General features: G+C 38.4%; 1 protein-coding gene across 1 annotated transcript in view; it reads right to left on the bottom strand.

The window, feature by feature from the left end:
- Window positions 1-16,704, bottom strand: part of LOC124159790 (vacuolar protein sorting-associated protein 13) — a 295,602-nt gene that overhangs the window by 116,576 nt on the left and 162,322 nt on the right. Inside the window, exon 34 of the mRNA XM_046535708.1 lies at window positions 14,279-14,458. Within this exon, the coding sequence (XP_046391664.1) occupies window positions 14,279-14,458 (180 nt within the window). The remainder of the gene's footprint in view (window positions 1-14,278; window positions 14,459-16,704) is intronic.

Genomic DNA, 16,704 nt, shown 5'->3' with positions numbered 1-16,704 from the left:
ATTGTGTAATATGATAAAGTTATGCTAGTTTTCCCTTCAATGGGCTACAACCTTGCTGCGGATGGAAAGGCTTGCACATTCCAATAACCCCTAGAGCTGGACTGGTGGGATTAATTCTCAATAACTGCCAGTGGGGCCACTCATAGCAGATAGGTCGAAGGGTAGGAACCAGACCAAAGAAAGTTTAGTCATATAAAAAACACTATTGGAATGGAAGTAGGAACCCTTATCAACTATTTCTTCCCTGAAAACACGGAGTACAATCAATTGAGCGAATTAGAACAATAGGGTAGTTTCCTTCATCAAAAAAAATGAAAGGCATTGATTGCGATTCGTTACCCACCATTACTGTATTCATAATATACAAATTATTTCGTTTTAGAAATACCGGTTTAGACGAATGGCAATGGTCCATTTTTATCCTCATTTGAAAAGGGCCAGATTGGCACCCATGCGATGCCACTCCACGTGACATCACAGGGACCTAGTTTCTATACGAGAAGATAGGAGTTATACATCGTCTGAGGTTACCAATGCATGCATGAGGTGCAGAGCTCAGGGAAACATGTCTTAATAATCACTTATTAAAACTTGCTAAGGCCGGAAAGTTTTCTTCATTTGATAAGGTATTAATAATCCTTATTTAAGCCAAGCGCTACCAGCCAGCAGGGAACTCATCTACCCGCTAGCAGCCTGCGTCGTATCAGCGCTCAACTCGCCTCAAGGTCACCTCACAGTGCGGCAGCGGGAACCAGAAATACGGCACACGGAGAGATTTCCCGGCATTCATACTTACACGTCGCATTTTCGCGTGCTTGAAAATTTTCACTTTTCATTTAATCGCGAAAAATAGATATCGTCATTTAAAAATCTAAAAGCGTGAAATACGTACTCCAGGAGTAATAATCTTTCGATTTAGGCAATAAAAAAATAATAGGAAACCACCCTATTACGGCATGAAAGTCAGAGGGCAAGGGAAGCTTGGATAGAAAAGACAGTGTGTGGAAATTTTCTATTTTTAGAAGGAAGGAGAGATGGGCTGAAGCCGGGCCACATTGCTGGATCCCAGCAGTATAAAGCCAGTGATCGATGTTCACAAGTGTTACAACCTGGTGTGACAGAGCTCATTAAAGTTTAGCATTATGTACTAGCATTCATAGCTGCAATAAAAACAAGAATATCATCAACTTTTTGCTTCGTGGACTTACAGATCTAAACTCCTTTGCTTACAGGAACATTTCTAATGAATCATCATAATTAAAACAAGGCAGGATGGAAAGCACCAATACGTACGTATTTTGCTTAACAAATTGTGTTAAATACCATAACAATCTCTTAGATGCTCTTCCATCAGAGTGTCACGTCCCATCAGAGCCAGTCAGGTGCTTTGGGCATAAGAATATTTTAAAACGTTTTTCAAGGAGTAAAATTAATTTTTGTTCAGAAAAAAGATCAAATATTAGAGAGACATTATAGTGTCCAAGAGATACAGAATAGGTAAATACAGGCAGACATAAATGCAGAGTTAAAGCATTTGAAGAAGTAATAAAGGAAAGGAAAATCTCCTCCCTTCCTCCTCATATATTTTCCCTCCTAATACTTTTCACACTTCAATTGCCTGAGATTGGTTGAGAAAGACAGCCATGTAAGTTAGCCAAAGGCTTTCACAAACTACATAGGTGACTTGTTTTTTCATGTGTCTAACTTTCATCTGTCATCACATCTAAAGGTATTTTTTGTTAGTAATGCATTTTACTTCTCCAATTCAATGGTACCATAATATTTTGCATCAAATACCAAAACTAGGCCTCTTCATTCATAACTTGAAGTATTATAGTAATGCTAATGCTAAAAATTTGCTGCTAACTTTGATGCCGACTTCTACCCTGAATGCACCCTTTCTATAATTACTCAATTTCTCAACTCAAGGTCTAATATGATGTTCTAGCTGTTTAGCAGATAAGTTAAAAGTAGCGTTTGGAATCAAATTTACTTCTAAAAGACTCCTATTATAAATACAATGGCCACAAAAACTAGCTCATTGGGGTGCAGAAGTAGAGATCAGTACTATAGGTGACTCACCATAATACAACCTTTTCATGTACTTGAATGGATTTCCTGATGCAGGGAAACCTTTAAGAGGGAGCAAAATTTAGTAAAACCTTTTGCACAAACAAAATGCAGACATTTTTAAGACTTGACAAAGGCTGCTGTCACAGAAGCAAACACAGTGAGAAGGGGGAATTTATTAATAATAATTATTTAATATTTATTAATTTATAATCTTAAGTATGAAAGTGAGAGTGGCGTGAGGGAGGAAAGGTAGAACACAACAGGGAATCGAGGAACTTGATGACCTGTTTACTTTAAAAGATGATAATTTGATATCAGCTTTCAAAATTAAAAAGAAGAAACTTTGTGCTTTCACATGAAATATTTATTCACACATTTACACGACCATGGTTTCAAAGTAAGACGTCATCATCGGGTGATCAGTGGTGCCGACTCCATGGAGCCTGAGGGGGCCCGAGCCCCCTCAAGGATTCGTTTGGGGGGGCGGAGCCCCCTCAATATTTCAAGAAAATAATTAAGTTATATTATGCTTTGTGAAATCACAAAAATGTATTGGTAATTTTTATTTCCCATGTTGACGATAATTACCTTTTAAAATAAATTCAACAATGTGTTAAAAAAAATAATTATAAGGTTAAGCAGGTTAACTGAATCAGGTGGTGTGAATCATGATAGTGTTTTGGTGCTGCGACACACTTTGAATTTAACCTCTTCCCACTTTGAATTTAACCTCTAACCATTAGAATCCTCTTCTTCGAAGGAAATTATTTTATCTAGTTGCTGATAAGGAATGTTTCAACTTTACTTGGATGCCTGCTCTAGCATTTTAGACGATGATCAAAGGCATGAAAAAAGTTCTCAATTAATTTTAATAGATTCTTCAATGGTTAATCATTCATAAATTCAGAGAAATGTTACCTACCATCTTTAATTGTATATTTTATATCGCAAATGTGCAATTATTGCCATGGTCTCACATGCAGTGGAATACGGCGGTAGGGAACCGGAGATTTCGTCACATTCGGGCATGTTTACGCCATTAGCAGTCGAGGCCAAACTGGAGAGGAAGGGAATAGTAAAAGTGAAAGCAGCAAGGGAAGTGGAAGTACAGATAGCGTGAGTCATAGCAAGGGACACACCTGCGTAGACAATTTTCGTAAGTCCTGGCCCCCTATAACCACTACTGCACGGCGTAATTGCGTGCCCGTTGCCTTCAGGGGAGTTCCGTGCTTTTCTTTTCCAAACATTTCGGTGCAGGATCGGCTCAGTGGTTACGGATCTGCATCCGGCAGCAGTTGTGTCCTGGAAAACTTGTGCGAGACGTGGCTACTCGTCATTGCGCCTGTCAGAGTGGTTTCCAACATGGCACAGTGGTTTTGAAGCATTCGTGCAAACCACTTTTCTGAATCCGTGACCTCGCAGCCAGGGGTATGTGGTTTTCAGAAACCACAGTAAAATAATAGAAAATGTGCTTAATTAATAATAGTAGAGATGCGCGAATAGTATCCGTGATTACTCGAATACTTGAATACTAGAAAGTATTCCATATTTGAGATCTCGAATAATTATGCTAAAGGTACTCTCTCGAATACCTCGAATACTTTGAATTTCGCATCATACACTGTCGCACGCACGTCGTTGGTAGTTGTCTCGGAAGAATGTAGAGAACTCTAGTCGTTTAGTGCATGCAGAGCCATTTTAGGCAAGTTGACGAACTACATCAAATTCGTGGATTAGAGCAGTGAATAGAGTTCGACATGGGGAACCGAAAATGATTGGGTGAAAAAATCCTAAAATCTCCGGTTTCCCCCACCAGGAGAACCTCAGTGCCGTGGAATAGTAACTACGTAGCACCATTCCCAAAATCTGCTGTTCCCTGCATCCATCAGCCCTCGGCCTCTCCTCCGACCCTTTCCTCCTCTCCGAAATCAAACAAAAGGCCCCAGATCGCGCAGGGTTTGTATTATGAAGACCATAAATTAAAAGCTTCAAAAGAAAATATCAAGTTACAGGAGAACAATAGAATCGTGTTTCCCCCTTTCTTCTTTCTCCCCCACTGACCTTTTTCTGCCTTCCTGTTTCGAAGTTCCCCATTTCGGGAGGTTAACTTATGCATGAGTCTCATCTATTAGCCCAAAAGTTGTCTAACAATGACTTTCGGCAATTGATATTACACCTTCATTAGAATGAAATATTAGTAATGTGCACGTAATTTAAAAAAGATTAAGACCAAACACAACATATTTCTGACTTTATTTAAGCATTTTACGCTAGGAAATAAAAGTCAAAATACGATGGAGACTCAGCATTCTGGCGAAACTCGACATCCTCGCAGCTGAGCTTCTCAAAAGTTGATGCGGTATTTTGTTCCGAAAACATATATCAAGTTACAATTTATGAGTTTTGCTATAATTCTCTACTATTACATCCACAGGCGAAGGGATGTTTTCTCAGGATATTTGGTTTATCCCTGATAGCAATTTGAATTCATCTTCTTATCTCGTGAGAACTTCCAAAGATAGACTGAAATTACCTAATTGAAGAAGAAAATCTGGTGGAAGAGCGCGTGTATATTGCAAAACGCCTCGGATTGTCTGCTAGCATTTGACAGTAGGAGTGGGGGTAAAGCAAGCTACCTGTTGAAAATAAGAAGTTGGATGAAGCCGAGTATCAGATGGGCATGCCGCTGAAATGATGTTTGGTAGATAAGAATGTATACATCAGACAGAAATCAATCGTAGCAGTGTAAATACTGAGATGGCATGAAATCATTTTTTCGCGAGGTGGTGTGTCCCCATCAGATATTTGAGAGATGTTAGTTGAATCAACTATATGTCCAAATTGTTTCCATAAAATGAAAATATTCCATAAGTGAGCTAAATTCCTGTTTTAATCCTTTGACCCATCAAGCGCAGCAGGCATTTAATTAAATCCCATCCGAGCGGCCGGATGAGATTTAAATGACTTTGCCTTTTTGGCATACTATCACTCATTTTTTTATATCTTTCATAATATTCGATCAGTATCGTTGAAAATAAACAGGTAATCACGTGCTAATGTTTCAAACGTCAATATGTGAATATTCAAATGATTTTACCTTAGAAAATCGGCTTTGTGTGATATGATTTGAAGCAATCCAAACATAATCCCACTGCACATTTTTCACACCAGTACACGAAGTCTCTTCATTTCCCATATTAGGCACAAACTGAACACCTCCTTTGAGACTTTTATTTCTTCCCAGGCACAGGAATTGTCCTTAGGAAATGTATTTCTGTGAGTCTTGGTAGTAAATTGTGTAAGGAGTGATGGCCGGCCATGTCCAAACAGTCTGTATGAAGTTGGATATTTCAAAAATTTTACCTCAACCAATGGCACGCGAAATGATAAGTCAATTTTTTATACATGTTTTTCATGTGAAAAACATATGAATTTAGGACTGCGGCATTCAATAGTCTCCTAAATAACTTCATACACCACTTGTAATGGCATTTTCTTTCCATTAGGTATGAATGCAATAACAGGTCCTTGAAATTCACCCCACCAATGAATTTAGTATAGCCTAACACACAAACAGACTTCCAAGTCTCTTTTTTGCCTTTCAATACTATTCCCATTTCAAAGAATCCCCAATTATAAATAAAAATACCACACACAGGAAGTACACCCTATGAGAATTTCAACACATTGCCTGAAAGAACACCACACAGCACGAATGACTCTAGTGGACTGAAGCGCGTTTCGAAGCTCCATCAAGAGACAAGAAATATCTCGAAGGGGTCGTGGTATACGCTGACTGTTTAGAAGGAATCTTATCTTCGTTGATTACTGTCCAGAAAATAAATTTAAAAAACAAATGCAGAGCGAAGCACATGGTCCCTTCCCTTAAGACGATTAGGACTAGCGAGGTGGACCAAATGCACTTGGGGCTTGAGGTGACGACACAAGAAGAAGACGGAGAGAAAGCAGTGAGCTTAGAAGATACCATATCTCAAGCTTAAGTAGCTGACCCTTCTTGAAGTCTCACGAGCAGAATAGGTGGCAGTTTTCAAGATAGTACAGTTGAACGAAGGCGTTGAGTTTTTGGACCGAATTTGTCAACGGTTTAAAACAGAATTTCATTGAAACATTTTTTTAAAATCCTGAAGGCATAAAGTTCTTATGAATATTTTATTGAAGAGGGAAAATATTTCTTCAAAAGATAGAGCAATTAGTTTTAATTTAAAGTACAATGTCTGGCAGAGAAAAAATATTATATAAAGTAGGTCAGGAAGCGTACTGGTTTCCTGCTGCATAGGCAACCTAGTCGAACATTCCCGCGTTCATGTTTTTTTTTCGTCCATCCCCTTGAAAAACGATACATCGTGGTTCCATGGGATACCTTTTTATTTATACATTCATCAAGGAAATAGAAGAATAAACGTACGTTTAATATACTTATGTACGCGCAACTCTAGTATTCGAGGTATGTATTAGAAATTCAAGGTATTCAAATATTCGAGCAATGATTTAATATTCGAATTCGATATTAGAGTTCGAGAAATCTGCTATTCGACCCATCTCTAAATAATAGATTGTTTGATTTACGTAAATTATGAAAACTACAAGAAATTAAATTAAAGTTTGGATTATCCATGTTTTTCGATTATTTGTGCCGCCTTTCCCCATCATTAACCTGGATGGTCGGGAGTGTACTGTATTTTACTTACACAAACAACAAAAACAGCATAGTGATAGGAAACACTTGGTATTTTCATCAATAAAACTTCAAGATTTGAAGTACACAGCATAATGCAGAAAAGAGTAATAAAATAAATACATATTACTCTCCAACTGCTGGATGAAAGACGATATAAATAAAGAAAAGCTAAAAAAGAGATAGGCTGTAAAAATGACTTGGTTACTTCTCCATAGATCAATTATCATTAAGCTTCATCTAATGACTCTAAAAAAAAACTGCCTAAACAAACATAAAATTATTTTGCAAAACAATGCTATTTAGAGAGAGATCAAACTGCTAAAGAAAAATTTGCCATAACATATTCCATAACCAGTTCATATTCATTACTAGCTCAGTAAATATGAATCATTATTTTATGTTCATCATCAGTTGGCAAATCACACTACAACCACTTAAGGCATAGATTTTCAGAAATTTCTTCATCTACTGCATCTGCAAACAACTTGTCCTCCAAAACACTTGAAGAACAAGTCCACATTCATCAGTGCCTATATAATCTTCAAGTCAGATGGGGCAAAATTTTGTTGAATGTCTACCCAACCATCAGGCTCATCATTTTCCCTATGCACCTCCTCCGACACATCTATGGGTTTGCCGCTCTCCTCTCATATAAATTTGGCAAGCTGGAAACATGCTGATATATGCTCTGGAGGAATTTTTTTTCAGCTTATTGATATTGACTGCATGACATTCATAACATTCCACTTTAATTCTTTTAGATTGCATCCAGGTACTCGTGCAATCAGGTAATTCAACAGTAAACTACAGAAATTTTGTTAGAACAACATAATTACATCTTGGTCTAATGTTTGAAGAACACTCGTTGAGTAAGGTGACGAAAACACAATTTTTATGTTTCTAAGCAATATTGACCGATGAACTGGGCAATTGTCAATTAATAGTAATGCTTTATTACTTCCACCAATCCTAGCATCTAACACTCATAGCAACTGCATGAGGAAAGCAGCCAAGATCCACGCATTTTGTTTGTTCCATTAGCACATGGGAGTGTTATAACATCCTTAAAACAATGGGGATGAGCAGATTTCCCCACTACAATTGGTATGGTATGGTATTTGGAGGAGGCGACCGACAGCTGAAGTCATTTGCGCCATGCAGGAAGGGTAGGTGAGGAAGGGTGGAGAGAAACCCGGTGTCGGCATTAGCCTGCTCTAAACGAAAGGCACCAAGGGGACCACGGCTTAACGTCCCATCCGACGGACGGAGTGTTGCGCTTGAAATGTCCTCCACACAACATTCAAGCAGGGATCGGGCAGTCTGAAAATACTCTGCCGCTGCCGGGATTTGAACCCGGGCCCACTGGGTGGGAAGCCAACACTCTAGCCACCACACCAACCCGATCCACTACAATTGGTTTTGATTTATTTGAGATATCCATATTTGCTCAGATGAGAACAGTAAACGGTCTTCATTTTTATTCCCTCCTTTGCAGGGGTCCACTCGAGTGGACAGAGTTTTGTCCAAGAGAAGGCTAAAAATAAGCCTGTCTAATCTACAAAGTAAACATCATAGTGGCTGCAATTATTCATTTTTTTAAGGAAAAGAGCCCAGGGGGTCTATGCTCGAAACCGCTCGACTTATCCGAGCGCTCGGCAACGAAGAGAGTGGTGATGTCGAGTGGTATCCCGAGTCGAGCGCAGATCGGTATGCTTGAGACGAAGTCGGCCGAGTGCGACATAGGTCGCTCGAGTGACACGAAGGGTGAGTGGCAACGTCGCAGAAACGAGTGCTTGAGAAGTAAACAACAGCTAATTTCAAATAGCAACAGCAAATTTACGTGACAAATGAGACTCCGAAAATGCCATAGAAAACTCGGCAGCCCTGGAAGAAGTTAAATAGAGTTGATCACAGTTTTGTAAGATATTTACGATGTTTAATTACATTGCTGACTCAATTTCTTACTCCAGTTGGTACGATGTGTTTCGTGCTCGGAGATTTTTCTGTTTTCTATCGGATTTTTTCTAGCCTAAGTAAATAAGCGTACACCCATGTCTCGTATAGCGCAATTTCGATTAGCGCAATTTCGATATAGCGCAAATACGTTCCTCGGGGAAACATTGCAACGCAGTGTAGCCTAATCAAAACTCTTAAACGCTCTCGTGATAAAACGTGAACTTGCGCGAAGTACAAACGAAATTTCTATCATTTTACGCATATTAATGTTATTGCTTGCCTCAAAGCTTAATCGAAATCTATTGCTGTGCAATGGCCAAAAGTATTACTCGTCATTGGGTCCAGATAGCCGGCTTACCGAAGTAATTTATCTCGTCTCCTTAACAGAATGATAATAAATAATTAAGATCGTTAATTAAGCGTGGGGCTAGTGGAAATGATTTTTTTTCAGCAATACGGTTTGAGACGTATTTTTGCCGTCATAGGTTATCGGGCGATTGACTTGTAGAGCGTCTACGCTAAAGCCTTCAAGGTCATCGGTATTCACGGGGGAGAAATGGAGTGGTGGCCGAGTTGCGCATGAATAGCATCAACACATAAAAGGGTCCGCTATAGAGTCTCAAACACAATGGCTTCGTTCCCTCCCCGCAGTCTTAGGCCTTCTGCGTCTCAGGAATACAGTTCAGCAGTGGAAGGTGATTTAGATAGAGCCATACAGAGTAAAAACCAAGAGAATATAGCAAAAAATAGGAATGCGTGTAGAAAAATCAAGAATTTATCAAAAAAACTATAAACCTAGAAGAGGAATTGAAAGAGGTCAATTGCTTTGAAAATGGAGAGCGTCAAAGCGATATTGCGCGGAAGTTTAAACGTACGATGCCTTATTCTGAATAAAGACGAAGTTAAAACATCAGTGACCTCAGCCGCACCAACTTCAACCAAGCGGTCTACACATACGGAAAGTTCATAGAGAATCAGTACAAAAAGACGAAAGTGGTAATCGCTCCGAGACATTTAGTGAAAGCTCCGGTTGGTTCCAGCATTTAAACGGCAAGCAGGTATTTTCAGTGCGGCGATATCAGGTGAATATGCAAGTGTTGATAGCGCAGTCACCGCAACATTTTCTGATGAACTCCAACTTGTGATTGAAAGTGGCTCCTTTCCCCCTCAACCAGTTTTTAGTGTTGACAAGACGATATTGCTTTGGAAAAGAATGCAATCTCGTTCATTCATTTTCAGGGAAGGATAACCTGGGTCAGGTTTCAAGGCATTTAAAGACTGTTTCACGTAGCTGCTAATGACTCGGAGGACTTCAAATTAAAATGATTTATCATTCATAAACTCCGCTAGCTATGAAATGGCATTCGAAGTAGCATTATCCTGTCATTTCGATGAGCGAAAAAAGGGCCTGGGTGACACAATAGTTGTTTTTAGACTAGTTTGAAAAATCGTCAACTGCCGGCAACGCATTACGATCCCCTGAGATAGCAGATGTTAGCCCACCCGCACGACAGGAGGGAATGTCAAAAGCACGTAAGAATTTTTTTTAACGTGAATAAAAGTCTTTGAATGCGTGCATACTATCTTTAAAGATGTTTTTAACTATAAAAATTTATATAAATAATGTTTTCTAAGGCTATTTATGGGAATATATATGTTTTAGAGGAAATTCAATACCCAAGACCTATCCTACCAGGAACGCATCCCTATCTTCCCAATGATAAAACGCTCTCGTATAACGCAAATTCGTATAGCGCAAAGACCCCAAGGAACGCATCCCTTGCACTATACGAGACATGGGTGTATATATATTCAAGGGTTCAACATTCGTCGATGGAAGAATATCGCTAACTTTTGGTGCTCAATATATCGGAATTTTATAGTATAACTATCTTGAATAGGATTTTGTGTGCTACGTACTTGTTTTCCTACGCCTGTAATGATTATACTCTTGTGATTAGTAGTGACAAAATTATGTTTATCAGTATTGTAACAATGTACGTTCATCTTCCACCACGGCTTGTTTACATCGTTTGCCTTATTGTTCGCCGTAAGTCCACGACTTCCAAAAGGGTAATTATTTAATTAGGAAACCTTTTTGTCGCTTGAAATCACATTTTGGGCTATTTAAAATACATTCGTCGACGAAAGCATAAATTACGTGGATGTCATAGAAGGAATCATCGCTAGTGTTGTGATTGTGAACTCGTGTGACATACTTTACGGTTTATAACATCAATTTCTTGTGCGATGTTCATGGAAGTGTTAATGTTTGCATTTTGTTACCATTTGCATGTTACTTCAAATATCTTAGCGTTGATATGACTCGGACTAAATATACTGGATCAGTGTAAATTTGTGATATACCGCTGAAGGAATGAAGATTTTCCCGTGTTGAAATGAAATGTATGTAGTTTTATGAAGAATAATTCATTAAACTTTTCCTTGTTTCGATCAATCATTCTGTTTATTGGCCCCTTTCTTCCATTGGAATACACGGTACGTACTCAATGGTCTTATAATTAATAAACCTATTTTTAAGTCCCGTAAGGTGTTTGGTTAGTATGGTGAAGTAAATTCAGCATTGCTTGAAACGAAATTCGTGAGCACCGGTACCGGCGTCAATGAGTGTGAGGATCTTAGTGATGCCATTTGCATTCTTTTGAAATGTGGTAGCAAGATGCATTTTCAATAGTAGCGGTGCTTTTTGTGCCCATGAACGAATGCTCGCAAGGCTATTTACGAAGGTAGGAAAGTTACTTTCATTAGATTTTCTTTTTTCTGTTTTCTTGACCTCTTGTTACTTTCATTATAAATCCCATTCTCTGCTGCTCACGAAGGGTATTGAAGACATGTATAAAGTGATCCAAATGTCCACTAACATTTTTCAATAATAGTGCATCAATCCCACTTAGCATCCCATTCGCTTTGGTTGAAAATTTAATTATATTACATTTTGATTTCGGAACCAAGCTTCAATAGTCCACCAAAGATACCTATCGCCTCTTGTAATAGGTAATTTAAAAGCGAAGCAATACGTTACATTCATACAAATGACGGAATATAGATAATGTACAATAACTAAAACTATTGGAACGCATATCATAATATTGGCAAAGTTAATTACTGCTCCCACTACGTAAGTTTTACGTTTCATGTATTTACTCAATCATTTATACTATAAAGAACATACAACTAGAGCGCTACAAAGTCTCTAGCGTCTTTGATTATAATTTAAAATCGTCAGCATGGGCCGAAAAGTGCTAAAATGGTTTTTTAACGTCATCAAGATTTCGTGAACATTAAAGGCATTAATTTACAGACCTTCGCTTTGCTGAATGAAATTCCCTCTTTCTTTTACTGTAGTTGAATTTAGATCAACTATTTCTCCATTTAAATGTAATCACTAAACTCTGCCATAGAAATTCCATAAATCGTAGACTCAGGTTGAAAGTGACCCACCGGACCCAACATTACATTGCGTGTTTTCGTCTCAGCATCTCAAGTATACAAAAAGATAAATATATATTAAAATCAACCCTAGAATAGTCCACCATCAATAATCAATACACGAACCGGACCCTTAAATGCGCGTTTATGGCATGAGTCACTTCGGTAATGTATCTGCCAGCCGTAGATTGGTACATAGCAGTGTACTCATCCTGTCCAACGGATGACTGGTGAGGTCCTCCAGTATAAAAGCGAAGCGCCGTAAGAACCTTAGGCGTTAAAATGCTTTGGAATTATGTAGACCAAAACTCAGAAATAGTGTTATATCAATTAAATTCCTTGCAGGAGAATAAAATTATCACATAAAAGTCATAGCTAATGGCATGTAGACAATCTTCTACAATGTAAAACGAGCACTCCTTTAGTTTCCTACGTCAATGCCGAAATTTTGGCGATTCCCGCAAATTCTCATAAGCCATCGATTAAGTCCGCTGTAAGTTATTTGTTCAGCCGGTATAAACGCACGAATTTCTTGTGTTCTAATAGAAATTTATTTTTCCAAAACGGAATTCTAAACTCGTGGAATCCTAAGCATCTAATTTTTCCTCCTCTAGCATTCCAATTGCGAGCACATGCGGCAACTATGCATTCATTATGATGAGCACTAAGCACACTGGTTGCAATCGAAGGGTAAGTCGAGGGGTCTCAACCACTCGACTGTCCGCGCTCGGCTGGAGTCGTGCACGAGACAGTCGCATTCGTCTCCAAGGAACGACAATGAAGTCGTGCACGACTAAAATTTCGCGCATAGCCCCCCAGACTTCCACAGCACTTGCGTCAACACTTGAATATTCACCAGATAGTTTAAGAAGGGATAGTCTCTTCCTGTTTTTAAATTGTGCAAACCACCCACCAGAGCATTTAAAATGGGCTAAACCAAGTCTCTCACCCAAATATTCCGCTTTGGCTATCATCATTGGGCCAGTAGGGCCATCTGAATATCTGTGGCTCATTGTTGGCAAAACCAAGAGAAAAGGGCAGTTTCTACCTGGGGATACTCTCCAGGTGACAAGTGTTTTTGAGTGCTTGGATGTTCTTCTTGAAGCACTGCCTATGAATGCTCCTTTTTCTTACGATGGTGAATAATGTCGATGCATTAATTCCAAACCGCCTCACAATTTCACTCTTGGGACACTCATCACTTTCACAATCTGCGATTCTTTGCATTTTGGTTTTTAGATATAAGGACTTGGGTTTGCCAGTCATGATGTTAGCAGTCACGCTGAGAAAATTTTTAATCTGACTGCAGGAGGCACAAGAGGATGACAAAATATTACAAGTACGTACACAAGAAGTTAATTTAAGAATGGAGAAGTGTGGCATAACAAACATTTGAAAGTCAAAGTGGGCAGAAAAAAATTAAATAGTTTTAGTAGCATTCAATGCCAGAGATGCAGCTTGTAAACACAAACTCAACCTGTTGTAATTACAGATAGTGCAGGTAAGAAATCTAGTCATTATTGCTAATATATTTTTTTCTTATATATTTAACACTGCAATAGAGTTGAAAATGGTTCTAAAGCTAGCTATCGCTAATTCAAGCTTATTGTTAAATCCTATACTCGTTATATGGCTTCCAGTATACCTATGATGCATTATTATCTATGGTTGACCTAGGTGGCGGTGGGGAAAAGCCCTCGCCTACCATACTGAAGGTCAAGGGTTTGGGTCCAATCGGGATAGGTTGCTCCTATCCAAGGCATGGATGTGTGAGATCGTCTGGTTATAGTTGTTGTTGAAACCTCCGATGTAAAGGCCTCATTGTGTTGTTTTCAGGGGTTATTGAGATTTTAAAAATTGCATGTGCCACTAACACTTAACGACATTCTTCTTATAAAGATATACCTTCTGGGTGACTTATGCATGCAGCCAACAAGGCATAATGGTAAATTTCTCTAATTTACTAAGTTAAGAATTTTAATCCCTTCAGCTCAGTAAATTGGTGTTTCCACTATTATGAAATATTAATCATAACAATGTTAAATAACCCATTAAAAACTACTTTTAAACAAATCTTATTTGCATTAAAAAACTACTCACCTGAAAGTTAGTTCCTTTCATTTTAAGATTTACTGGCACACCAAGGTCATTTCGAACCATATATGGAGCATCAGGACCTGAAGATTGAGAGGTACTTTCTTGAATAGCACTCTGAAATGCTGTTCCTAATACCGACACTACCTCTAGGCAGGATTTTGTGACAGTGATTTCCAGGCTTTCCTGTAGTAAGATAATAGAATAAATTCAAAGAGATAGTGAAAAACAACAGAATTACCTTTCTCCTCCCAATTATTTGTGAGGTTACTTAAAGAAAGCCATAGAAAAGTGATAATTGATTCTATTAGAAATTTTTTAAAAGAGAAAGTACTTCACAGTAGATTCATTATATTATAGCCTATGGATATGCCTATTTGATTGCCATCACAACCTGCTGATGGGTGTAAAAGCATTGATTAGAATAAGAAACATCAACTAGGCTTTGGAAGAAGAGAAGGATACAATGGAGGATTCATCCAGGGATAAGATAAAGGAGTTAAGAGAGTTGAGGTTGCTTGGACAAAGGAGGAAAATAACATTAAAGGATATAACCCAAGGAGGAGGTTTTTAAGGGTTTTTGGAGAGAATTTTACTTCGAATACATATATATTCATACATATACAAGAATATATGTATATTCATAGAGAGGGAAAGACAGAGAAAGGAACACATAAGGGTCATTCCATATCAAATCAACCAATATTTTGACCAAGTGTAACCCACCAACATGGATTTTCATGAAACATGCCATGGCCATACATTCTGGTATGATTAGAAGTAATGTACAATTTTAGCCTCCAACTGTCAATATTTTATGAAATATGAGCAATTGAAATGTGGGCGTGACCCCTAAAGTGCCGCAGCGTGCAACGAATGGTGATTTTTATTTTCATCCATAACTCCATTCCTGTGTGATGAAAAGTCATGATAATTTTTACTAGAGCTAAGTAGTTCATAATGATCCCAATACTATTATTTAATATTAACTGCATGAAGTAACTCAGCTGCAAAATAATAAAGTTAACAAAAAAATCTCGCTTGTACCATTTTTCATTGTCAGCATCCACAGGGAAAGGCCATTCGAATACAGACTCATGATTCCATTTTAAGTAATCATTAATATATGAGGAAAGATCCTGAGAAAAAAATAATATTATGTCAAAAATACATTCTTGTAAGTGCTTCCATCTCTTTTTTTAGAGATGTGCGATTAATATCCACAAAAACTCGAATACCTAAAATACTAGAAAGTATTCAATATTTGAGATCTCTAATAATTATGCTAAAGGTAGGCTCTCGAATACCTCGAATACTTTGAATTTCGTGCCATACACTGTCACACGCACGTCGTTGGTAGTTGAATTGGAAAAATGTAGAGAACTCTAGTCATTTAGTGCATGCAGCACCGTTTTACGCAAGTTGACAAACTACATCAAATTCGCGGATTAAAGCGGTGAAAAGAGTTCGACATGGGGAACTGAAAATGATTGGGTGAAAAAATCCGAAAATCCCCGGTTTCCCCCGCCAGGAGAACCTTAGTGCCGTGGAATAGTAACTACGTAGCACAATTCCCAAAATCCGCTATTCCCTCCATCCATCAGCCCTCGGCCCCTCCTCCGACCCTTTCCTCCTCTCCGAAATCAAACAAAAGGCCCCAGCTCGCGCAGGGTTCGTATTATGAAGACCATAAATCAAAAGCTTAAAAAAAACATCAAGTTATATGAGAATAATAGAATCGTGTTTCACCCTTCCCTCTTTCTCCCCCACTGACCTTTTTCTGCCAACCTGCTTCAAAGTTCGCCATTTCTGGAGGTCAACTGCTGCATGAGTCATCTATTAGTCCAAAAGGTGTCTAACAACGACTTTCGGCAATTGATATTACACCTTTATTGGATTGAAGTATTCGTAATGAGCACGTAATTTAAAAAAGAATGAGACCAAACATGACACATTTCTGACTTTATTTAAGCATTTAACGTAAGGAAATAAATGTCAAAATACGACGGAGACTTAGAATTCTGGCAAAACTCAATATCCTCGCAGCTGAGCTACATGGAAGTTGATGCGGTATTTTTTCGAAAAACATATATCAAGTTACATATTTACAAGTTATAGATACAATTTATGAGTTGTGCTATAATTCTCTATTGTTACAGCCACAGACAAAGGGATGTTTTCTCAGGATATTTGGTTTCTCCCTGCTAGCAATTCGAATTCATCTGCTTATCTCGTTAGAACTTCCAAAGATGGACGGAAAATTATTGAAGAAGAAGAAAATCCGGTGGAGAAGCGTGAGTATTTAGCAAAACGCCTTGGATTGTCTACTAGCACTTGACAGTAGGAGTGGGGCTAAGGCGAGCTACCTGTTGAAAATAAGAAGTTGGATGAAGCCGAGTATCAGAAGGGCGTGCTGCTGAAGTGGCGTTTGG

The sequence above is a fragment of the Ischnura elegans genome, chromosome 1, assembly GCF_921293095.1.
Source record: "Ischnura elegans chromosome 1, ioIscEleg1.1, whole genome shotgun sequence".
Classification (NCBI taxonomy): Eukaryota; Metazoa; Arthropoda; class Insecta; order Odonata; family Coenagrionidae; genus Ischnura; species Ischnura elegans.
This window is presented reverse-complemented; position numbering and strand designations above follow the sequence as displayed.